This window comes from Vulpes vulpes, chromosome 9, assembly GCF_048418805.1.
Source record: "Vulpes vulpes isolate BD-2025 chromosome 9, VulVul3, whole genome shotgun sequence".
In the NCBI taxonomy this organism is placed as follows: Eukaryota; Metazoa; Chordata; class Mammalia; order Carnivora; family Canidae; genus Vulpes; species Vulpes vulpes.
In genome coordinates this window covers 7,021,210-7,045,791 of record NC_132788.1, presented here as the reverse complement: position 1 = coordinate 7,045,791, position 24,582 = coordinate 7,021,210, and the positions used below count along the sequence as shown (strand labels likewise).

Below are 24,582 nucleotides of genomic sequence, written 5' to 3'. Positions count from 1 at the left end.
GGCCAGCTGGTGTTCACTTTCTGGATGGAGGGTGGCATCAGACGTGGATGGAGGGAAAGGGTCCTCGGTCCCTCTCTCCCTTATTAGACCTGACTCCTAATGAAAACGCAGGGAGGATGTCCTAGATGCCTTCAGAAATTCACAGATCCAGGAGGAAGTTCCAGGGCTGCCTGAGGTAGAGGAAAGAACACTCCCCCCTAGATCGGAAACCTCCGAGCCCAGTCTCTGACCCGCCCCCACTGGTCCTTGTTTTGCTCAGCTGTGAAATGGGCAGAGCACGTCTGACACTGCAGGGTTCTGTGAAGGAGTAAGTGAAATTGCATGTGTGAGACACTGACTGCCATACCCTGCTGACACAGGGCCGTGAGCCAGGCTGGGGCCCCTCACCCCGGGGACCCCCCACATGTGGAATTTATTCATTCGAGATGGGAGGTGCAAAATGCAACGTAATCACAATGAGTGCGGAGCTCAGGACTAGGAGAGACCTGGCTCTGCCCCATGTGAGAAAGAGTCGTTAACCTTGGAACCCACATCCTCCCTTTAAAGGGCAACTAAAAAGCAAAGTAAAACAACTGGGCCAGTTTATGGGAACTCAGTGTCACTCAGGCCAATTTGCTCACCTCTAGGCTAAGCTGTGAATTAGGTCCTCAGCCTTGACGTTAGTGACCTTTGGGGCCAGATTATTCTCGGTCGTAGGGGACTGTCCTGTGCATTGTGGGATGTCAACACCTCCTTGTTTCTTCTGGCTAGACGCCACTAGCATCCCCCAGTTGTGGCAACCCACAATGTCTCCAGACGTTGGCAAATGCCCTTTGGCGGGTAAAATCGCCATCAGCCGAGAACCACTGGGCTAGACCTACATGCAAGTCTCAGGTCTACACTAGCTGTGTGTGACCTTGGACAAGCTGACTCACCACTCTGACTCAATTTCCCATCCGCAAAACAAGGGTTAGAAGAATCCGTTCATGCGGGGATTTGATGAATGGACGCGTTTATTTTTTATTTTTTTAAAGATTTTATTTATTTATTCATGAGAGACCCAGAGAGAGAGGCAGAGACACAGGCAGAGGGAGAAGCAGGCCCCATGCAGGGAGCCCGATGCAGGACTCGATCCTGGATCTCCAGGATCAGGCCCCGGGCCGAGGGCAATACTAAACTGCTGAGCCACCCAGGCTGCCTTTTTTTTTTTTTTTTTTTTTAATGGATGCGTTTAAAATGTGCTTGGCCTCATGGACGAATTCATGCCCTTCTCCTCTGTGTTCCGCCTGCTGGGAGGCCTAAGTGGAGGCCGAGCTCCCGCATCATGCTAACACCTTTTGTTCCAAGAACCAACTCTGGGCTTGTCAATAACTTGGTTTACACTTGGTAAGTTTTTGCCAAACCTGCCTCCTCAGACACAGATTCAAAGGAAAAGGGGGAGACACCAACCTAAAACTGCAAGGTGACTGCCCCAGGTAGCAAGCAGGTCTTCGTTCCAAGTCCCTGAGAGGGAAAAGGAAGAAGGTTGAATCTGTTATCTTTTCAATTCTTTATGAGATAAACAACCCAAAACAAATTACTCCACCACTGACCTCCTGGTCTGCTCCACCTCCCCCCCCCCTCCAGTCTTCCCTCCATCTCCACATCTCCAGGCTTTCCCCTCCTCGATGATAAGCATGGACTGATTGGGAGCTTTGTTAAGGAACAGGGCAAAAATAAACCAGAGAAAGTATTGACAAAGCTAAGATGGTTGTGGGGGGTGATGGGGTGAAGGGTGATGGGGGTGGGTGGTCGCCATGGCAGGCAAGGGGGCGGAAATTGGAGGTCAAAAGTGAGTGTAGCCTGGCTGACTTACTAAGCAAGGGGTGGGGTAAAGGGACTTCACCTGGTTGGTGATAACCCTCATTCCATTCCATACACGCGTCTGATTTTATCATCCAACTTCTGGAAGGCAGGCCTGGTACCATTAATTCCACGTGTGTGACCGCACATCTAGCACAGAGCAGGTGCCTTGCAAATACTGGTTCTGGGAATAAACACTTGAGACTGTGGCCTGGGTCTCAGGACGGTCGTGGATGCGAGTCCTGCCCTGCCATCCACTGGCTGTGTGACTTCAATCAAGTAACTTCAGCTCCCCGGGCCTCCTGTGGGTGTTGAACAACTTTACTGAGCGTCGTCTGTGGCCAGACACTAGTCCAAGCTCCAAGGTCACGGCGCCCAACCGTACTCACAGTCCCCAGTTCTCCCAGAGCTCGCGTTCTAGCAGGGAAGACACAGTGAACGAATAAGTGACCAAGGCGATTGACAAGCAGCGAAGCAGGGTGATTTGATAGCGATGTCCTGGTGCTTTAGCTGGCATGGTCCGGGAACACCTCTTTGTGGATCTGAGACCGAGTAGCAAGCAGGTGGCCTCCCCCGGTGACCTCCATCCATGTCTCTGGGAATTCCTCAGGGAATGTAGCTCAAGGCCATGGGCAGGTCGGAGGTGAGCATGGGTTGCCTGGGGGTGAGGGGTCAGCTACAGAGTCTCAGAGGGCTGGGTAAAGAATAGGATCCTTTTCTCCTATCAATGGGATCTCCGTAGTGAGGTGGCTGTATTTTGGAAGTAGAAGAGCACCACTGGCATAGACGTAGGGGGAAGCAAAGGTAATAATCAAGGCTGATCCTAGAATTTTGTTTAAGCAACTGGGTGGATAAGGTAGGAAGCAGTTGGAGAAGCAGTTTAAGAGGGGAGAGGAAATGAAGGTTTGTATTTTGGCCGTGATAATTTTGGGGGGATTACAGATAGCTCTGATTTTCTGGCCTGCAAAGGGGAATGAATAATCATAGTACTTCGAGGGGCCATCGGGGGGTGAAATGAGGAAGAAAGGGTCCAGTGGAATTCCTCTGACACTCTGACTACTGTCCTTCCTTGTTCTTTGTCAGGTGCCTGGTGAGGCCAATCCGATCAACATGGTGGCCAAGCTCAGCCAACTGACAAGTCTGCTGTCCTCCATTGAAGATAAGGTATTGGGGGATCCTGCAGCTTCCCTGGGCTCCTCTTTGGTCCTCTCTTTGCTTAGGGAATGCCGGGGTATACAGGCTCTGTGCTCCCTTTGACCCCGTCCCCAAAGGAGGCTGTCTTCCCTGCACCTCCCAGCCTAAAGGCCCCTGTGCTCATACGCCCACAGGTCAAGGCCTTGCTGCACGAAGGCCCCGAGTCACCCCACCGGCGTTCCCTCATCCCTCCGGTCACCTTTGAGGTAAGTGGCTGTGCCCTCAGATGCCACGGTTGGAGGCTGGAGGCCCTAATGGTCTCTGTGGGGGGCAGTGTTTGGCTCAGCCGAACAAGGGCAAGGATCCCTACGCTGAGAGTGGTGGTTGGCAGAGCCACCCTTGGAGATGATAAGGAGGTCAGAATGGGCACCAGACAGGTCTGTGGAACCTCCTTCCGGAGAGACTCCCAGGAAGAGTGCCCCAGGCCAAGATGCCATAAACTGTGTCCTTCTCCAAATGGGCGCAGTGAGTGACAATCATACAGGGACACCACCACCACCCCTTGCCTGCAAACTAGCTGCAAAGTAGTGCCTCGAGGGAGGAGTAGGAAAAAAATATAATTCCCATGACCTCCCGGAGAGTGATGGAGATAGAACCTCCATGCTCAGGCCCAGAAATCTCTTTTTCTACATGATCCACAGAAATCCTGCTGCAGCCAGCCCAGCCCAGCCCCTGGTCCCACATTCAGAAACACAGGACAAGACGCCCCCGCCTCCCACGTAAAGGCTGCTCGGGCCCTGATGGTAGCGCTGTGTGTAGATCTGCAGCCTCTGAGCAGGCCTAGGCAATTGTCTCCTTCCTAAGTATCATCACTAAATGTTCAGTTGTTGGTTGTGACCAGGCCCAGGAGTCTCAGTCTGTTTTCAGCATCCTTTCTGGGAGTGGTGGCACAGCAGATTAAGGAGTTTCCCCCCGTGAAGCCGTGAATGAATCCTTCTCTGGTGGTTCACCTGCTGCCTCCACCAAACCTGTTGGCAGAACCGCTGACGTGCACAGGACACACAGCCGGGTTCTTTCTCACGTTTTAGCAGTTCTCAGGGGCTGCCCGAGGAAGCGTGGACTTGGGGCTCTGGGGCGAGGGAAGCCTGGAGTTAGAAGCCCGATGGCACCACATAGGACACCAGGGCCGGATGGCCAGGGCTGGCAGCCAAAGCCTCTGCAGAGAGAGGATGATCACATCTCCCCTCCTCCCTCCCCTCCTCACAGGTAAAGTCAGAGTCTCTGGGGATTCCTCAGAAATTGCAGCTCAAAGTCGATGTTGAGTCTGGGAAACTGATAATTAAGAAGTCCAAGGATGGTTCTGAGGACAAGTTCTACACTCACAATAAAAGTAAGCCCCCCTCCACCCACGATGCTCTCATTCTGCAGGTGCCCGGTTTTGCATGACATGACCGGTCCGTAGCAGGCGACCGGAAAAAGAAGTCCTGCCAGGCACGTCTGCCCCTGTGCCAGGATCCGCGTGGCCCCCTCCCCCTGCCTGTGGGACCCCCTGCCGGCTCCAAGGCTCACCTCACAGGCCCCTCCTTTACCAGGCCTTCCCTGTACGGTCCGCCTCCTTCCAGCAAACCCTGGGGAGGTGAGGTAAATGCTCGACCCCGGGGGGGGGGGGCAGTTCTTTGTGACTGTGTCCTACCCCACTAGGAGCCAGACTGACCAGATGGTCACCTCGCGTCCCCGTACAGAGCCCTGCGCACCTAAGGCCTGCAGGCCCAGTCAGGGAGTGTCCTGAGCGTAGCAGGGACTGGGCCAGCTTAGCATGGTGCTCAAGTATGTGGGTTCAGGAACTAAACTGTCTAAATTCATATCCTAGCTCTGCCACTTAGTGGCCGTGTGACCCTGGACACGTTGCTTAACCGCTCTGGGCCTCAGAGTAGGCACCAGCAGGGATGGCAGATGGCAGCGCCTCACGGCATGTCTCCCATGGGCCCGAGGCACGAGCTGCAGCCTTAACCCCGTCAAGAACACTCCCCTGAGCTGTCTTTTCAGATGGCAGATATTTGGCTTGACAGCCAAGACCTACAAATAACATCTACTACCCATGGAATCCCTACGGTTGGACCTCCAGAGGGGCGGGAGGGGAGATTATATATATTCAGAGCCGGCTTGGTGCCAGACACTGTGCTGGGCACGGTGGGGTGGGGATGAGCGTGCAGCCAGACCATGGGGCTAGCCTGCCCGAGTTCAGATGGAGGCTGTGCTCCTCGCTGGCAGTATCCTGTGGGCCTGCTTACTTAAGCTTTCTGTGCCTCATTTTCCTCATCTCTGAAATGGGCATCATCATCATCATCATCATCATCATGATGGATTCCTAGGCTTGTCATGAAAGTGGAGGAGCTAGTATATACAAGAGCAGCCCATCTGTGCCCAGCAGCAGCACCGGCCCCTGGCCGAGTGCCCAGGCAGAGGCCAGGGAAGAGAGCTACCCCACGTGGGTCTGCCCCATCCTGCAACCTCCTGCTCCCAAATCCCATCTGTGCTGTGGCACCAAGGTCCAAGGGATGGTCTCAAGGCAGGTGGGGAGGGAGTCTGGGGACCAGCCCCATGCAGGAGTTGGGGCACAGTGAGGGAAAGAGCATAGTTAGCACAGGGAAAGGCGGTCAGAGCCCAGCCTTGAATCCCAGCTTGGTCACTTGTGACCCTGGGAAAGAGTCCTCTCTCCAATCCTCTGTACTTCTCTCAAAAGGGTGTACAACCCGTAGGGCTGCCACAGGTCTTAAATCTACCACAGTAGGTAGTAGGTGCTCAACAAAACACCCTCACCATTGTGATTATCCTTCCAAAGTGAGGCAGAAGATGAGGAAAGCAAAATAGAGCAGTGAGGAAAGACCAGGAAATGAAGGCCCTAGACGCTGAAGTGTGACAGGCTGTCCCATTCATGCAGAGTTGAGGTCACAGTGTTGAGGCAGGGCTGCTCTGTCTCCTGCCAAGTTGGGCCGGAGACATAGGCCGGAGACCCTGTATGAGGGTTTGAGCAGGATTGGGCTGTGTCAAAAGTGATCCACTTAGAACGATGCTTTCCTCTCACCTGTCAGAACGATTTACAGCTGAAAGGCGTGGACCCAGCTGAAGAGGAAACCAAAGCTTATAAGACGAGGGGAGAGAGTGTCAGAGTGCCTGACTGCTCTAAAAAACTCCAGGCTCCTGGACTGCAAGAAATACCTCCCAGGGTTCTGGGAAGCACTGTGAACACTTGTCAGTTTATTAATTCAATGGACATTTTTCTTTGGAATGTTTTCCATGCATCAACCCCAGGTTGTAACCCTCCTTCGAAGATGTAGCAGCGTAGAAGGGAAAGTCGACCTGTGAGCAAGTGTTAGAATGTGTGTCAGATGCAAAGTTAGCCCAGGAGGGTTGATTAGCTTTGTTGTGGGGTGTGCAGGGAGGGTTCACACCACAAATGGCTCTAGGGCTTTGAAGGATGAATAGGAGTTCGCCAAGCATAAGGTAGGGGAGGGCACTAGAACTGAGAATGGCATGTGTTAGGGAAATCCCATGTTACTTATGGCCCTAAAGGGAGGAGCAGCAGGGCATGGGGCCCCGGATGTGGACAGGGCCCTGAATGCCCAGGTAAAAGCTGGAGATGGACTGTGAAATGGAGAGCACTGATGGGTTGGTCACCTAAAGGGGTGAATATACTCCTTTGTGGCATTCTGGACGGTGTAAATGTTGCCATCGGATCGGGGACGTGTAGAAGAGCAGCCCTGAGAGAACCCAGCTCGAGTCCAGATACACCATTACAGTGGGGATTCACAAGCCTTTAAAAAGAGAAGTGTGGATGCCCGGAGCCTGCCAGCACAGACTCTGGGCCATACCCACCTGCTACCTGTCCTCCCTCCAGGCCATGGAACCCAGCTCACCCTCTGTCGTAGCATCTGTCACGTCAGGACACGATTCCTTGTTCACAAATTCCCTCTCCCACGTGGGCCAGGTCTGGATCTTCCACCTCTGAAATCTGTAGGCCCAGCTCAGGACCTGGTATTCAGCAGGTGCATACTCAGGGATTGCAGATTGACTAAAGTGCTTGCAGTGTTGCTCATAAATCCCCAACTCCTACCCAAAAAAATGTGGCCTCCACAGAGGCCAGGAAATAAGTTTTTTTTGTTCACAGCCAAATCCCCAGAGTCGAGAACAGCACTTGGGCAGAGTAAGTGATCTCAGTACATACTGAGTGAATCCATGAATGAATGAATGAATGAATGAACAAATGAATTCAAGGCCAGTGCAGTATCACAGTTCATGTGGCAACATGTCTAGGTGACCTCTTTATAATTGGCACTGGAAGCAGTGTGCTTCAGAGATGAGGGGCTCTGGGTAAACTGGATTCCTACTGGCATCACATCCTTGCTTCACAGCTTCATAATGGTGTGACCTTAGGTCAGTAACTTGCCTACTCAAAGCTTCCATGTCCACATCCCTAACAGATTCCTATAGGGTCATTGTGAGCACTAGTGACACAAGGCAGGTCTTTAGCTACTCCTGGCACAATAGGTTTCCCAATCATGGTTATTGTAAAGTGCTGATCATTTAGGGGAAATCTTTTTTTCTTTCTTTTTAAGGTTTCACTTATTTAGTCACAAGAGAGAAAGAGAGGCAGAGAGGAAAACAGGCTCCCCGTGGGGTGTCTGCTGTGGGACTTGATCCCAGAACTCCAGGATCATGCCAAAGGCAGACGCTCAATCACTGAGCCAACCAGGTGCCTTGGAGGAAATCTTTGATTGCGGGTGTTGGCATTCCCTTGCCCTGCTCCGGTCCCCATGTTCATGAGTAGCTTTGGCATTGAGGTCTTCTATGCATAGAAAAAGCCAGTTGCTGTATGAGGAAATCGTAACGTATTCACTCACTGAGCAGTTATGATGAGCCAGGCTCTGGGGATGCAAAGAGTGAACAAGCCAGAAGTCTTAGTTCTAAGGGAGATTCCATGCAAGTAGGAGTCCAGGAGAAAATAACCAAGTATACAAATATGTAAACCAGGAAAATGTCAGGGAGTGATAAACTCAAGGCTGGGAATGCAAATCAGATGCTATGACAATAATGGAAGGGTGCCATCTGAGCTGGCACTTGAGTGTCCGGAAGATGCTGGCCATGCAAAAACCACAGAAAGAAAAACCCTTGGGCAGAGGTTCCAAGATGGGAGCAGACTTGTCGTGTGAGAAGCCATGGAATGGCTGGAGCCCCGGTGGTGCAGAGATTGGGCACCTGTCCTGGGCTTGGTGAGCCAGATGGTGTATGTTGTAAAGGCATTGAGCCACTAGGAGATTTTAAGCAAGGGAGTGGTAATGAACTCTGGCTATCATGCTGAGAATAAATGATGGCAGGAGACAGATACCAATTAGGAGCCTTGACAGTCACCAGGCAAGAGATGGTGATGGCTTGAGATGGGGAAAGAGAGACACTGGGGATGTTTTGAAGGTAGAACTGCTCATACCTGTTCATGAATGAGATGTAGAGTACCAAGGAAAAGAACCACTAAGAGCTTCTAGTTTTATTTAACTAGGTGTGGGGACAAGTGGGCCACTTACCAGCCCGGGTAAAATACTAATCCTGATCAAGCAAGATATCACATCCCGGAAGCAGCCACACAGTCCTGCAAATGGGTGTCAAGGAAAAACCAGAAGTTCAGAAGGAAGGAGACATGGACTCCGTAGCAGATTAGGAAAAGTGTCAGGGTGTCCCAGCTGGCAGCAGGAGGAATTACACATGGGATCTCTACGGCTGCTGACGAGGGTGATGGGATTTCTGAGCACACAGGACATCCACAATTTCCCTTGGGTAAGATTTCCGGTCAAGATGGAGGGCAAACATACGCACCTGCCAGTTCCCTTCCCAAAAGCAGAAGTCACAGGGACAAAGAGACTGAGATGATAACAAATTTCTAAGTGCTGAAAAGCAGATGGATAATGATAACCAACTTGAACCAGAAAGACTCAATTTTCGGCATGCAGTAGGAAAAATTGAGACACCTAACTCCTACCACAGAACCCACAAAGGGTACAGGAATTGATACTGTCAGGGGCCCCTAGAAGTGGTGAAGGTGAGGTTATAAACATCAGGATTGGATGAAAATCTCTTAAAAGACCCACCAGCTCTTTCTTGCTCCTCACACCCTGCCCTCTGCTTCCCCTCACTTATTAGACACAAGACTGGATGTTCTCTAGAGAAGGTAAAGGGCTAGAGGGACACCAAGCCTGGTAAGGACTGAGGAATCCACTGGAAACAGGACTAATGGTTCCTTCTGAATGTTCTCCTTCATTGCTGCCTATCAGGCCCACACCCTGCAGGCAGGAGTTTGGAAGAGTCTGGAACATGTGACCAGCCCAGGGGCAAAAATCAGCCCTTCGTTTTCCCCCATGAGACCACTCAGTGCAGAAGCCTTGCTTGACAGACCCCCCACCACACACACACACACACACACACACACACACACACACACACACACGGTCACTGTTGGAACACAGCCAAAGATCACCAGAAATTGAAAGAAAGCCTGGGAGGCAAGGCAAAAATAAGCAAAAAGACAAAATATTTGGAGGGAGGGAGCAATTTATCAAGGTGAAAAGAAATTGGACCATGAAACAAGAACAGGATGCTATTTTAAAGGGAGCATTCAGAGAACAAAATGAGGAGGAGGAAGGAAGGGGAAGATAGGGAAGGGGAAATTAAAACATTCCAGCAGAAATTTTTAGAAGTCAAAACAGAATGGAAGGGTGATAAGATAAAGTTGAGGAAGGTGCTCCCAGAAGGTTGAACAAAAGGATAAAGTGAGGGAAAATAGAAGAGATTATTTAAAATTAGAAGACCAGTCTAAGACATCCAATACCAAAATAAGGCAGTAAGAGAAAATGGAAACCATGAGAAACTGTCAGAACAAAACCATACCAATTTTCCAAATTGCAAATGGCCCACACAGTGCCCAGCAGGACAGGAAAATTGTTCGACCCTGAGGCACTCAAACACTGGAAAGTCTTGAAACACTGGTGTCAAAGAAAAGATCCTAAAATCTTCAAAGCAAAAGATAGATTACAGACGGAGTCAGGGCTCCCCAAGACCATCAGCGATTCACCAGGACTCGGCATAAAGTCCTACAGCTTTGATGTATTACAGTGAAAGAATACAAAGCAAAAATCCGCAAAAGGAAAAGGCACATGGGAAGAATTCCATGGGGGAAATGAAGCACAGGCTTCCAGGAGTCCTCTTCCAATGCAGTCACAGGGGGCATGCTTAATTGCTGCTCCAATGAGTTGTGACAGCACATGTGAAGTGTTCACCAGGGAAGCTCATTAGAGAGCAGCACCCAGGGGTTTTACTGGGGACTGGTCACACGGGTACCCTCTGCCTGGCGCATACCCAAATTTTAGACTTCCAGGAGGAAAGCAGGTGATCAGCATAAACCATACTATTTGAATAGTTTAGGGGTAATGAGTTCCCCTTACCAGTTCAGGAGATGCCAGGGAGCCTCCCCACAGCCATGTTCCCAGATGCCAACCAACGGCCACCTAGCAAGCATCCTTTCCAAGGATGGCAGTCAGGCTTCCCAGGTTAACTCTTCTGCAGGCAGGTAGATCAAAATGACATTTTCTCAGCAGCACTGCCAAAGACTAGAGATGATGGAGCAAGTTTTCCTAAGGGAGAGAGCGTTATTCCAAACTGTCAATGAAATATGAGGGTAGGATTTTCAGATATGCAAGGCCTCCCAAAATTTGTTATCCGTCCCTTTTTCTTGGAAAACTAGAGATGTTGTCCTACCAAAATTTGGGCATAAAAGAAGAAAGAGGAAGACGTGATAACAGAAATTAGCTCCAGTCTGATAGATGATTCCTAAATGATGGAAAGGGAAGGCCCTAAGGTGATGGCTGTGCATGAGACCTAGATGTCACCAGTCCAGAGAAGAGAGGGCCCAGAGGATGGTAAAAATGATGAATGTGCTCCATTACAGAGGAAAGAACATTATAAACTAAGAGTTGGGCTGATGAAAAAGCATGGCAATTATTAACTCCAGGAAAAATCAAAGAGTTGTATAGGAAAAGGGACACAATTGAGGCTTTTCTGTCAGTAGCACTTCCATGGTCCTAATAACACAATGAATACTCACTTGACAAAAATGATATTACTGGAAGATGATGGGGGGACTGAAATACATTGGTTAGGGGAAAGGAGTGATGAGATGGGGGAAGAAGTTGTACATGTGTGAAAGAAGTCTAAACCGTCACCTTACGTAATAGGAAACCAAAATGTAATCGACCTAACACTGGAACACTAGGAAGAAGTAATGAAGCATGCTTTTTGGAGACACAGTAAAATTCCCAAAGAATCCATTAAAGGAGTTGAATGTAGTTGCCTGTAGGTAGAAGGGACATTGGAGAGAGGTGGGTTTGGGGAGATACTGTTTGTAAAAAGTCTTGTAGAACAGTTTGCATCTTTGTTGATAGAAGTAAAAACTTTTGGGGCGCCTGGGTGGCTCAGTTGGTTAAGCTTCTGCCTTCTGTTCAGATCATGATCCCAGGGTCCTGGGATAGAGCCACATGTCAGGCTCCCTGCTCAGCGGGGGAATCTGCTCCTCCCTGACCCTCTACCTCTCCCCCTCCAACTTGTGCATGTGTGCGCACACTCTCAAATAAATAAAACCTTTTTTTAAAAAAATCAAAATGTTTGATTTAGATAAAATTAAAAGCAAAGCAAAAGAAGGGAGGAAGAGAAAGAAATGGAGGTAGGGAGAGGGAGGAAGATGAAAAGGTGACAGTTCACACCGTCTCTGGCCAGGTCACCTCTTGCTCCAGACACCACCCTTCCCAAGCATGAACCCCTCTGGAAGTACACCCGGAACAAAGGGATCTGGGAGACAAGGCACAAATTGGGTGCTCACCTGGGGATGGGAAGTTAGGATTGTTAATGACCAGGTGTCAGAATGTAGCATACATTCCACATATTGGGTGATAGGTGGATGAATGAATGAATAAATGGACTTTCATTTCTTTTAAGTCTTACAGCTCATTAAGTCTCAAAAGTTTCTGAACAAGTTGGTGATTTTGGTGGAAACCGAAAAGGAAAAGACCCTGCGGAAGGAATATGTTTTTGCTGACTCCAAAGTAAGTGAGGACAAACTACCTAGATGAGTCAAGAGGGGAGTGAGAGGAACATATGTGTTTTGAAGCTTGCTTGTGCCTGGAAATTTGCTCACTCGGTTCTCACGATGCATTTCTCACCTGGGAAAACCAACCCCAGGGAAGTTAGGGGACATGGGTTCCAGGTCAGTGGGGGTTTGAACAGCTGCAGGTCCATCCTTCCCTCTGCCACATTGCCTGTCCCCGAGAGGGTGCATCCTGTATCACTTGTGTCTTATCCAGCCCTGGTCCCCACTGGGAGACTTTTCAGCTTGTCTGGGCTGGACTCAGAAGACCTCTGGGGCACCTCAGATTTGAATCTGAGTACCAACCAGTGCTCTGTGTCTACATTTTGCCCCACTCTGCAGAAGTGAGATGCCCCACCAGGACTGGCTCCTGGACCAGGAGGTGGTGTGGGCTGATGGAAATACCCAAGGTCTTTGGGCAAGGCAGTGGGTCTCCTTATAGCCAGAGGCAGTGTTCTCTGTGACCTGATCACTCCCCTCCGATGTGCCAACCAGGGCCTGAAGCCCTCCATCTTGGCCTTACTGTTTATCCTTTACTACCTGGCTCATGTAAGGCAGGGCACAAAAGGCTCTATCACGCCAGTTATTGGGTGACCAGGTGCTAGCACCCTGCCAAGGCTGAGGGACAGGGGCTCCCAGCTCAGGCTTATAAGGACAGCCCCTACTGAGTGCCAGAACCTTCCTTCTTTGACCCACCCCTTGGATGGCTTGGTGGTGGCAGGGAGGGGTGGCTGGTGGGAGGCCAGCTGCAGACCAGGGGGTGCTTGGAACCAGTTGAGAGGGTGGGAAGAACTCAGAGGGATGACAGAGAAGGGGCCGGGAGAAACAAAGATGCCGGGGCCAGACAGGAGGGGGAGGTAGAGAGAAGGAACGTCTGGCTGGACATCATTCTGGGAACACGGGCACCAATTCTGCCCATTGCTGCGAGCTCAGTAGGGTTGAGATGCAGCAGTAAACTGAGGCACCCAATTCTGAGCCATCCCTGACCAAAGGCAGGTCTCCATAAGGACAGTCACTATAACCTCTGAGAGCAAGTTTCTTCAGAGGGGATTAGCTGAGATTTATGCTTTTTTTAGGTTGAATCGTATGAAATTGCCATCTCTTGTAGGTGCGAAACTTTGGTAATTTCATATGGTACAACCGAAAATGTGCGCACGTGCTTGCGCCATCAGCCTGCCCTCGGCTGTGCGCTCCGCCGGTCTGCTCGGCCTCGTGCCCCACTGTATGCCCGGGTCCCCGGGTCCCAGGGTCCCCCGTGGAATCTACTGGGGAGACTCTGACAGCCTTCATGTATTCTCTTCTCTTTGGTTTCTTGGATCTAAATTTTCTTTCAGAGAAGCCGAGGATGTTCTGACTCCAACCCCAGGAGTCCTGGTAGATGTTCCTCACCGCAAAAAAAAAAAAAAAACTAAATTTTCTTTCACTAAATAAGCAGTCTATTCTCATTGGTGAAAACGTAACAACTACAAATATGCAAAAAGTCTAAAATGGAAACACCCATATGCCACCAGGCAACTTTGGACTCTCTTTCAGGATGGCTTTTTTGCATTGTTTTGTTTTGTTTAAAGATTTTATTTATTTGAGAGTGAGACAGAGAGAGCACGAGCCGGGCGGGAGGGGCAGAGGGAGAGGGAGAAGCAGACTCCCCGCTGAGCAGGGAGCCCCAACACGGGACTTGATCCCAGGACCCCGAGATCATGACCTGAGCTGAAGTCAGATGCTTAACCAACCGAGCCACCCAGGCGCCCCTTGGTTGTGTTTTTAATGAAAATGCAATGATGTTACGGATACTGTTTTGTCAATTGGCTTTTTGTATCCCACGAGATAGTTTGGGCATGTAGCCTTATAAACCCTATGATATTCTAGCCTGTGGATGACCCATAATACAAGGATTAATTTGCTCCCTAGGGTTGGACGTTAAGGTTGTTTGTAGTTTTTTCTGTATCGAAATGCAGGCTACAGTCCCCGTGGTATGATTGGGTCTTTATACGGTTCATGGGGATTCTTAAGAGTCCGGTCCTTGCAAGAGGCATGGCAGGGGCAAAGCGAAGCCACTTCCTTAAGACTTCGGACCCGTATTTCCAGATTGCTCTCCTGCCAGTTCGTACTGATTTGCGCTCCTCTCAGTTTTCCTGAAGCTGACCGAGCCCTTTGAAAGTGTAATGTGCAGGGAGACAGAGGCCATTCTGAGTCTGTCTGCCCTTCAATCCCTAGAAGAGAGAAGGCTTTTGCCAGCTTCTCCAGCAGATGAAGAATAAGCACTCGGAGCAGCCGGAGCCAGACATGATCACCATCTTCATCGGTACCTGGAATATGGGTAGGTCCATGTGCCCCCATCCCCCACCACTCCCCTGTCCCCACTCCCTCCCAGTCCCCTCCCCAGCCTATCTGCACAGCCTCCTTCCTAAGGAATTCCACACTTTTCCTGAGACAGTGGATACGAGAAATGAGCTCTGGGATTCTCCTATCCCAGTAGCAGCTGGGCTGGGTTACTTTACATGTCTAAACTGGAATGTTTTAGGTACAGTCTGAATATGTAGGTGAAGGGGCTCATGGGCACCTGCCAGCCTTAGGCAGCTCTCCAGGGGGCCTCAGGCCTGGAAGAAAGAACCCCCCCCCCCTCAGTGGGGTTGCTCGATTTATTGAGAGAGAAAGAGATGATGCCCAATAACATTTGAATTACATGCAAAAAGCAAAGTTTTTTAGTATTGATATCTAGCTAGAAATGATCATGCTAAATATATAGTACATATATTTACATACTAATATCTATCATATGCTAATATGCATTGTACTGAATATAAGTCGTACCAAATAGTGTAACTATTCAGCTCGAAATAAGCACTAAATATACATCAAATACCATGTGCTATATACTTACATACTAATATACAGGTAGATACTAGATAAATGTATAATATAAGTTAAACTAAATAATGATTTAGTGGAAGTATTCAGCTAGAAAAAAACTAAGTAGATACCGGATGTCTAGTTAATTTGGATTTTAGTTAAACGGATATACTTTTTCTAACAGTTCTCTGTCATTTATCTGAAACTTGAATTTAACTGGGTGTCCCTCTTGCTCACATCATCCAGAGCAGAGGCAGGCTCACCCACCTCCTGACAAGCAGATAGTCACCCGGCAGGGAGGAAGCAGGTGAGCAGGAGCCCTTCAAGGAGGGGCAGGGAATGACCTGGAAATGAGAACATAATTTGCTACTTCTGGCCTGTTGGCTGAGTGGAGGGCGGGCCAAGCTTCTGGGAGAGAGGTTAGGAGAGCACCTGAGCCTGATGCACACTCCACCAGCCCTCCCCAGGCATTCATGCCCAGATATTCCAAGGGCCACTGCAGCTCTGAGCTCTGGCCCATGCCTGGGGTCCTGTGTCCTCTTCTGTCCTCTCTAGTGGACACCTGATTTCATCAACTCTCACTCTCAGGTTCATGCACGTGGGTACACTGTCCCTTTCTGTTTTTCCCTGCGTGAGCATGGCAGTCTCAGATTTGGCTGGAAATGATTGAGTCTATCCTGGAGGGGAACATCTTCATGGAGAAGATAGTATGGAAGGAGGTGGCTGGGTGGGTGGGAGGGTCTCCCCACGCAGAGACCACTGGCCCCCAGGGCTTACACTCCCACTGTGAACAATAGCAAGGAGCAGAACAGCTACGGTCAAGTTACTTGGGTTCTTGGCCTCTTGGCATCTTGGCACTTGTGAGCCAAGAAGGTTATCACTCTGGGAGGAAAGTTTACTCAACCTTGAAAGGATGTTTCGAGGCAAAATAAATCTTTCATCGTGTCTTCATTAAGCTACTTTGACTCATTTTTTGAAATGAGAATGGAGGAGGTGGTCTCCACACTCTTCCTGTCTCTTCGGCTCTCAGTTGGTAGCTGAGATCTGTCTGTTTTGCAAGGAAGTCCCTATTGGCTCCCAAACCTCTCATCCTGCTGGATGTTCTTGCCAATGGAACAGAAATTGCTCAAGGACTGTCTCAGTTACTAAATCAGCCCCTAAGGCTAGGAGAGTGACCTCTCATGCAACTAGTTTTAAATCACCATATGGAATCTTTGGGTATTTCTGGTCTCCAAAACTTCATGTTCTCTTGACAAAGAAACTGAACTGTGCTCTGACCCTACCTGACATCCTAGGGGAAATAATTAATTGTCCATCTACGGCATTTCATTGGGTGGCCTGAATGGTTTTCAGTGACTGTGTGAACCTCCTACCCCGCATACTTCCCCCACCTGTGTTTTGCATTCTCCTGATGAACCTTTGACTCACTTGGTGTTGGGTTTTGCTGTTGAAGGTAACGCCCCCCCTCCCAAGAAGATCACGTCCTGGTTTCTCTCCAAGGGGCAGGGAAAGACGCGGGATGACTCTGCTGATTACATCCCCCATGACATCTACGTGATCGGCACCCAGGAGGACCCCCTGGGAGAGAAGGAGTGGCTGGAGATACTCAAACACTCCCTGCAAGAAATCACCAGCATGACTTTTAAAACGGTGAGCAGCTGGCCGGGGCTCTGGGTGGGCCTCCAGGGCAGTGGGCTTTGTCAGGCTGGCCAGGAGCGTCTCAGAGGCCAGGGTGGGCTCAGCCCGTGAGCTCTCAACTTCAAAAGATGCCCGGGTGCTCAGTGGTCATTGCCCACCACCACCACTATCTTCCAGGCCCAGACTGGAGCTCATGTATTTTGAAATTGGTGGGGTCCAGGGGCATTGCTGAAGATCATGAGGGCCCTCCCTCTTCCCTGCCCCTTCTCCCTCACTGAAATCTTGCCAGTCCTGGCTCTCATCTTTAAGATACTTTGTTTCATCTGCAGAGCATCCTTAGGCACTCCCCTGAAGTTTAGGGGTTATAGACAGGGTCCCCCACCTCAGGGATCAGCACTGAGTGGGAATCTCTTGCCCTGTGGTCAAGCACCATGCCCTGGCCAAGGGTCACCATGTTGTCCTCCCCACCAGATTGCCATCCACACCCTCTGGAACATCCGAATTGTGGTGCTGGCCAAGCCGGAGCATGAGAACCGCATTAGTCACATCTGTACTGATAACGTGAAGACCGGCATCGCCAACACGCTGGGTGAGCAGGGAGGGGGCTGCGCTCACATGTCCATCCTGTCCAAGCCGACTGGGACATCCCTGAGCCAAAAAACTGTGTCTCGCTTCTTGGGGTCCCCTCTGACCTGGGTGACCAGACTGCTTGGTTCCCCCAGCCCAGACCCAGCCCGGGTCTACACCAGTGCTACTGGGATCTGGCTAGAGTGAGGGTTCTGACTCAGCAGGTTTCCAGCTAGCTTGCAGCTGGTGTCATGCTGCTGGCCCACAGACCCCACCTTGAGAATCAGGGACCAAGGACAAAAGTTAACAGACTTTCTGGAAAGGGCCAGTCAATTTTTCAGGCTCTGTGGGCCACGGGCAGCTCCTCATCCTGGCTACCACAACACAAAAGAAATAGCAGATGGCGTGAACGTGAGGGGAGTAGCTGTGTTCCAGAAAGCTTAGCTTCCACATACAGGTGGGGGCTCGATTTGGCCCACAGGCTTTGTGTTGTCAACCCCTGGTGTAGATCTAGAAGGACTCTGGTTGGATGTGGAAACGCTGGTATTAGCGGTGAGTCAGGGCCCCTCAGAGGATGAGTTAAGAGCAGAGGATTGCAGGAGTGCATCTGTGAGTGTGAGTCTGTGTGTGGATGTGTGTGTGTCTGCACGTGCAAATCCAAGTACATCTGTGTCTGAGTGTCCCTGCAGGTCTCTGGGCGTGAGTGAGCGTGTGAGCCTGTGTGCAGGCTGTCTGTAAGTGCACGTGTGGGTCTGTGGGTGAGTGTGCGTGGGCAGGTGCACGCACATGGGCCGTGGGCGAGGTTGGGGGCGAGGCCAGTGGTTTCTGGTGGTTGGAGTCGGGGACAGGACAGAGTCCCAGAGACAACAGGAAACAGAAGAGTTGCTGCAATCGAATGTGAACTCTCTCAGCTTTTCTGCTGACAAACCGCAAACTGCCCGTGTCCACACCCACTTGCCCCCTTCCTTCCTGTCTCGGTAGCTGCCCCGTCAAAGCCCCCGCCTTTCTGCTGCCCAGGAACCTCTGGCTGTCCTCGCTGCAGCCTGCCTGGGCTGCCCACCCCTCTCCCACCAGCCCCTTCCCTGTAGCATGTGAGGTACCCAGACCTCGCCTCCAGCTGCTGCGCCGGCTCTCATTCATCGGGACAGAGCCAGCTGTGTCCCCCCCCCGCCCCCCCCGCCCCTGCATGGTGCTAGGCGCTGGGCACGTGACTCTGCAGATAGCAGCCTGCTTGCGTGGGGAGACGGTTTCCAGGAGTGAGCACGCTCGCAAAGCGGCGCACGGTGCACAGGGCAGTGAGGCCCCGGTACTACTTGAGATGGGGGTGGGCCCCAGGGTCTCTGAAAAGGAGCACTGGGACCCAGGTCCCAGGGATGAGGAAGGGTCAGTGTGGGAAGAGTGTTCCAGGCAGCGGGAACAGTGAAGCCAAGGCCCTCAGGGCTGCAGCTCTAGTGGGTGTTGGGGACAAGGCCAGAGAGGGAGACAGGAGGTCTGGGCAGAGTCTGAGCTTTATGGCCAAGAGGTCCCTCTGCACGTGCTCCTTCCTGCCCCCCAACCCCACCTTGGGGCTGGCCTCTTCCAGGCCCTCTCCTCTTCCCAAATGGCTCCTAGCCGTGGTTAACATGGCACAGGGCTCCGTGAATGCTGGTGGACATCATCCCTAGAAGAGCAAACACCTTTTTGAGAACATACATGTGCACAGCTGAGAGCTAAATGCTTCATGAGGATTATCCCATTTACTATAAACGCCCCGTGGAGGCAAGGACTGTTATTGGCCCCATTCACAGACATGAGACTGGAGGCTACCATGATGTTCCTTCTTTTTTTTTAAAGATTTTATTTATTAATTCATGAGAGACACAGAGAGAGAGAGGCAGAGACAGAGGCAGAGGGAGAAGCAGGCTCCATGCAGGGAGCCCGACATGGGACTCGATCCCGGGTCTCTAGGATCACACCCTGGACTGAAGGCGGCGCTAAGCCACTGAGCCACCCGGGCTGCCCCAACCATGATGTTCCTTAACCTGTCCCAGGCCCAGTGGCAGGAAAATGGAGGACAGGGGTTTAAACTCAGGTCACACTGCAGGATGGGGAGAAAGCTGGAAGGAGAGGCCTCCTGGGCGCAGGGGAGCAGGGCCACCCATTGGGGAGGCAGGTGGATGATCCTTGAGGTCCTTCCACTTAGGCTCCATGCAGTGCTGTCCAGCCCAGACAGATTGAGAGCTGCATAGGTGGTTATGAATTTTCTAGGAGCCACATTCAAGAAAGAGGAAACGGAGAAGTCCTTTTTCATAAGATTTAATCCAACATCGTTCAAAATATTACCATTTCAATAGGTATTCGATATAAAAATGATTCAATATTTCACATTCTGTTTTTCTTGCTGAGGCTCACGATGCTGATGCATCTGTACACTCACCGCCCTCCTTCGGTGGGACCTGCCACTTTTCAAGCACCCGATACGTACGGCTCAAGCTAATGTGTTGACCAGAGCAGGTTCTCAGACTTCTGCATGTGTCAGAATGCCCGAGAGCAGGAGTTGGCAAATCTTGTCTCTAAAGGGCCAGCCAGGATATATGTCGGCTCTGCAGGTCATGCAGCCTCTCTTGCAACTACTCAACCGTGTGGGCATAGCTGTGTTCCAATAAAATCTTATTTATGGACTCCTATTTGAATTTCATATCACTTTAATGTGCCACAAAACCTTATTTTGATTTTTTCCCCCAACTATTTAAAAACGTAAAAATCATTTTCACCTGGCATGGCGCCAGCGTTTGCCTACCCCTGACTCCGAGGGCTTGTTTCACCCAGATTCCCAGGCCCTGCCTCTAGAATTCCTGATTCGCAGCTCCAGGGTGGGGCCTGAGAATTTGCACTTCCAACAACTCCCAGGAGATGCTGCTGCTGTTTGGGGAACATGTTTTGAGAACCCCGAGTCTAGGATAGATTGAAACTCAGAAGAAAAAAAAGGGGTCTCAGTGAGGCATTTGGTCCCACCAGGAACCTGGTTAGCTGGGGTGGGGGAGGATGGCAGCCCGCCCAGCCCCGGGCTCCTTGGTCTAAATCTTCCCCAGACTTCTGGCTGCTTCTGATGGTGTTGCCTGCCAGGCCCGCCGGGTGACTGATGAGTCCCCAGGGGTGGGTGTGGGGGTCATCCTAGCAGGATGGCCAACCAGCAACAGCAGCCTCCCTCCACCCCTCTGAGGATCCCAAGGCTGCAGGCCATTCGGCTGGAAACCCAGCTTTCCTCTGGTGCTGGAGGGGTGCCCCCCTCGGCCCCGGTCCTGCCACTGCCGAGTCTCCCACTCCAGACGAAGCCATTCTGCTTTCCTCCATCTCCGCTTTATGGATCACATTGCGCCACCTGCCAAGGGTGCCCGTTGTGCTCATGTCTTCCTTCTCTCCCTTTAGGGAACAAAGGAGCCGTCGGGGTGTCGTTTATGTTCAATGGAACCTCCTTGGGATTTGTTAACAGCCACCTGACGTCGGGAAGCGAAAAGAAACTCAGGTAATGAAGCTCGCTTCCCGAGAGCTGTGTCACGGGGTGACCTCCCCAGGCCACCCCACGTCCCCGAACACCGAACACCGCAGCTACTGTGCAGCCCTCGGCTTTCCCCATGGCCGTGGCGCAAGAGTGACCTGTCGTGTGGGTGGATCTCGCAGGGCAGGGGGACAGGACACGCGTTTCCTTACGTCGGCAAACTCATAGACGCCTAAATACCACTCTGCTTCCAAAGGGAAGAACCTGCGCTGGGCACCTTTAGAGATCAAAGCCCTTTGGGCCCAAGTCATGAAGTTCTTTACCTAGAATAATCAAAATTCTGGTTCCCTGCAGAAAGGAAGGCCTGGGGGCCCCTGCCCCGTGCTCCCATTTCTGCCTGAAAGGCCCTTTGCATTGTGGCTGTGCCTACCTGCGTGGAGGTGGTTTGCTGCAGCCGGGGCCCCGGAGTCAAGTCTCTGTCCCCCCTGAGCTCCCTCTGCCTTCCCGCCATGGTGGTGACATAGGGAACCAGCAGCCCCATGCAAGATGGCTACTTTTTCTTTTTTTTTTTTTTTTAAGATTTTATTTATTTATTCATGAGCAACACAGAGAGAGAGGCAGAGACACAGGCAGAGAGAGAAGCAGGCTCCATGCAGGGAGCCCAACGTGGGACTCGATCCCGGGTCCCCAGGATCATGCCCTGGGCTGAAGGTGGCACTAAACTGCTGAGCCACCCGGGCTGCCCTACTTTTTCTTTTATATAGGCGAAACCAGAACTACATGAGCATTCTCCGATTTCTGGCCCTCGGGGACAAGAAACTGAGCCCTTTTAACATCACTCACCGCTTTACCCACCTCTTCTGGCTTGGGGACCTGAACTACCGCGTGGAGCTGCCCACCTGGGTAAGGGGCTGCCCACCCGGGGTGGGGGGCTGCGTGGCACAGGGGCTCCCTTGAGTTAGCTCGGGGAACAGGGCTGTGGAGGCTCAGACCCAGCTGGGCCAAGGCAGAGACCCGCTCCGGGACCCGCTGTGGTTCTCTTGTGCAACCCCTGCCTTCACAGTTCACCTCTGCTCACGCTCAGTTCCCACACAACTGTCCTGGCTGCGCCCAGGTCCCCAGGAAAGGCTAATGTCCGAGGAGACTGGCATGATTTTCTGCCTAGATCGCAGGTCACTGGCCAGCTAAGGAAGATGTTGCTTGCATTGGACGCCTAGGCATGGTCCACTGAGCAGCGAGTGGCACAGACATGGCCTTGCTCACTCGGGGAGCCAAGTGTTCCTGGGAAGGCGGTGGGGAGGCCTGGAGCAGAGCCATGTGGTCTGTGTAGAGACCTGGGTTACAGCTTGAACGTCCCTAACCGAGGGGTGTAGAACCTTCACATTATATCATGTGAGGGGATAGAGGAGGACGGCAGAAACTAAGGGCTGAGAACCCTGGGGTGCAGAAAGGCCCAGAAGTAGTCTGGGGTCACTTGCAGGTCACTGACCATTGGGCTTGAACCCAGACCTTCTCACTCTCCTTCCCACCTGTTTCCCCAAGTACCCCGCCCCTCCCCTTGCTGCCCCAGCCGCTCTACGGAGAGAGAGGAATTGCTTAGGGCTTGTGTGTGCCCCCTCACCTGCCTCCCTAGAGGCTCCCTGCAGTGGCTGGGAGAGGGCTGGGCAGGGACCCCATAAATCCTGACCCTTCACCGTCAGAGGGGCTGTTGTGGCCGATCCCTCACCAGGAGGTTGGCCAAGGGCATTTGTCGGAGCAAAGGTAACAGTCTCAGGAGGGAGGACCGCTGGATTCCAGGTGGCTGGCACTCCTGCCGATGCCCACAGAGTCAGGGAGCTGGGATTTCGGCTCCTTCCATGGCCCCAAAACAAACCTGCCCATAAAAATAATACTAGAAGTCAGAGTGAGAGAGTAGAACGTTAAAACGTCCCTCTGCAAATCTGAAACAGCCAAAACCTGTGTTATCAGGTTGACATTTCACTACTTTTGCACAGTTTTCCTTGTAAAACAGTTAAGTGCCAAGAAGCTCCAACCTGGCAGCCCCGGGACCAGGCTCTGGTGTGGCCTCGGGGGTTCCAGGTCCTGGGTGGTGTGGGCAGGCAGGTGGTAACGGGCCTCATGTTGGCAAAGCGGGGTGTCTCACTGGGGGCCTGGCCGTGTCCCTGCTCCAGGAGGCAGAAACCATTGTCCAGAAAATCAAGCAGCAGCAGTATGCAGACCTCCTGTCCCACGACCAGCTGCTCATGGAGAGGAAGGAGCAGAAGGTCTTTCTGCACTTTGGTAAGAACCATGGCCCTTGGCTCCTAGGCCCTCTCCAGCCATCGCTGTCTTCTCTTTTCCCGGAATATCCTCAGGAATTGGGGGGCAAGGACTGTACCTGTGGAAGAAGGAAATGAACCTGTGTAATGTGGGGAATCAAGGCAGAAACCACAGTTTTGTTTGGTTTTCAGAGGAGGAAGAAATCACATTCGCACCCACCTACCGTTTTGAAAGACTGACTCGGGACAAGTACGCCTACACTAAGCAGAAAGCCACGGGGGTGAGTTCTCTGCGTAGCCATCACCCTGCCCCTCTCCCCGTCTCCACCCCCCTGCACCTCTCAGCCCTCTTGTGTCCATCCCCACAAAGGCAAGCAGGAAGTGAAAGAGTGTCTTCATCCACTAGGCAACAGGAAAAAAAGAAGCAAAATTAGAGATCACGTGTTGATTTGCGTCACTGAGCAAAAACCTCTTCTAAGGAGAGGCTGGGCAACCACACTGTCACATTAATTACAAGAAACTAGATTCATGACACAGGATTTACCCTCTGTCCAGAGAGTCTAAGAGTCTGAAAGGATTTAAAATATTTCTTTAATTTAGTTCTCAAGCTCTTCTTTTTTTTTTTTTAATGTCCTGCAATGCAATCTATTTCCTAATCTGCCAAGTGAGTCATCATTAAATAAGCTGCTTTTTTTTTTTTTTTGGCTGCAGGATTTATCAGAGCCTTTATAGGTTTCTGAGTATTATGGTTTTCCATAAGGAAATTTCTGTGCCAAATTCATTTGGTCGTGGAATACCAATTATTATTTTATGAGGTCCCTTGTGTTCCAAGGAACAGTGTTTAGGGAAAGGTATAATAAAGCTTTCATTCATTCTTGTTCGACAGGTATTTACTGATGACCTGTGATGGGCTAAACATTCTTCTAGGTAGTAGGAAATCAAAGATGAGCCCAGTGTTTGCCCCCAAGGAGTTTATGGAAGGAAAGATGAGACAAACACATTTGCCAAATATACCAAAGAGCCGTTAGAGAAGGACATGACCTTTCAGGCAAGGAAAGATCAGGAGAGGCTTCTCAAAGAGGGCCCATTTGTGGTGCTCTGAGGGACAACTTGGCTGTCAACAAGAGGATGGGACAAGGGATGAGGGAGGCTGATCCATTTCCAGTTGGAAGACTTGCTGGAACAGATAAGGAGGTAGGAAGTTCTGGCATCATCACCTTCTGGGCTCCAGCCTGGAGAAGCCAGGCCCTGAGGCTTAGAGGTGTGGCATGGCGCTGCTGGAGGCCTCCGGAGTGGAGAACTGTTCAGAATGTTTCCTGAGGGCTCGGGGCAAGCAGAGAAGTGCAAAAGGAAAGGCCAGGCCACACCTGGGTGGATGCTAGAAGAAAGCAGGAGCTAATAGGAAAAAAACAGGCAGAGAAGGAGAGAAGATCCAGGTCTGCTGTGAAGGAATGAGGCTGAGACAAGAAACCTGCCTGGGAGGTGTCCACTGGCGGCTGTGTAGCGCTGGTCCTCTGGCACCGTCGGGGCAGGCCGTTGGGGACGTGGGGACAGTGAGGGCATGTCCAGGTTGACTCGAGTATCAGGAGAAATTGGCAGGGGCTGAGAGCTGAGGGGAGAGAGGTCCTAGATGCTAGGTTAAGGTTTTAACC

The 24,582-nt window shown here is 51.3% G+C and overlaps 1 protein-coding gene across 1 annotated transcript in view; it reads left to right on the top strand.

Annotated features, from left to right (window-relative positions):
• Positions 1–24,582, top strand: part of INPP5D (inositol polyphosphate-5-phosphatase D) — a 118,589-nt gene that overhangs the window by 66,310 nt on the left and 27,697 nt on the right. The window contains exons 7-17 of the mRNA XM_026006231.2: positions 2,905–2,985; positions 3,150–3,221; positions 4,222–4,345; positions 11,992–12,098; positions 14,354–14,456; positions 16,443–16,639; positions 17,099–17,216; positions 20,603–20,699; positions 21,437–21,575; positions 22,844–22,952; positions 23,123–23,211. Coding sequence (XP_025862016.2) covers positions 2,905–2,985; positions 3,150–3,221; positions 4,222–4,345; positions 11,992–12,098; positions 14,354–14,456; positions 16,443–16,639; positions 17,099–17,216; positions 20,603–20,699; positions 21,437–21,575; positions 22,844–22,952; positions 23,123–23,211 — 1,236 coding nt within the window. The remainder of the gene's footprint in view (positions 1–2,904; positions 2,986–3,149; positions 3,222–4,221; positions 4,346–11,991; positions 12,099–14,353; positions 14,457–16,442; positions 16,640–17,098; positions 17,217–20,602; positions 20,700–21,436; positions 21,576–22,843; positions 22,953–23,122; positions 23,212–24,582) is intronic.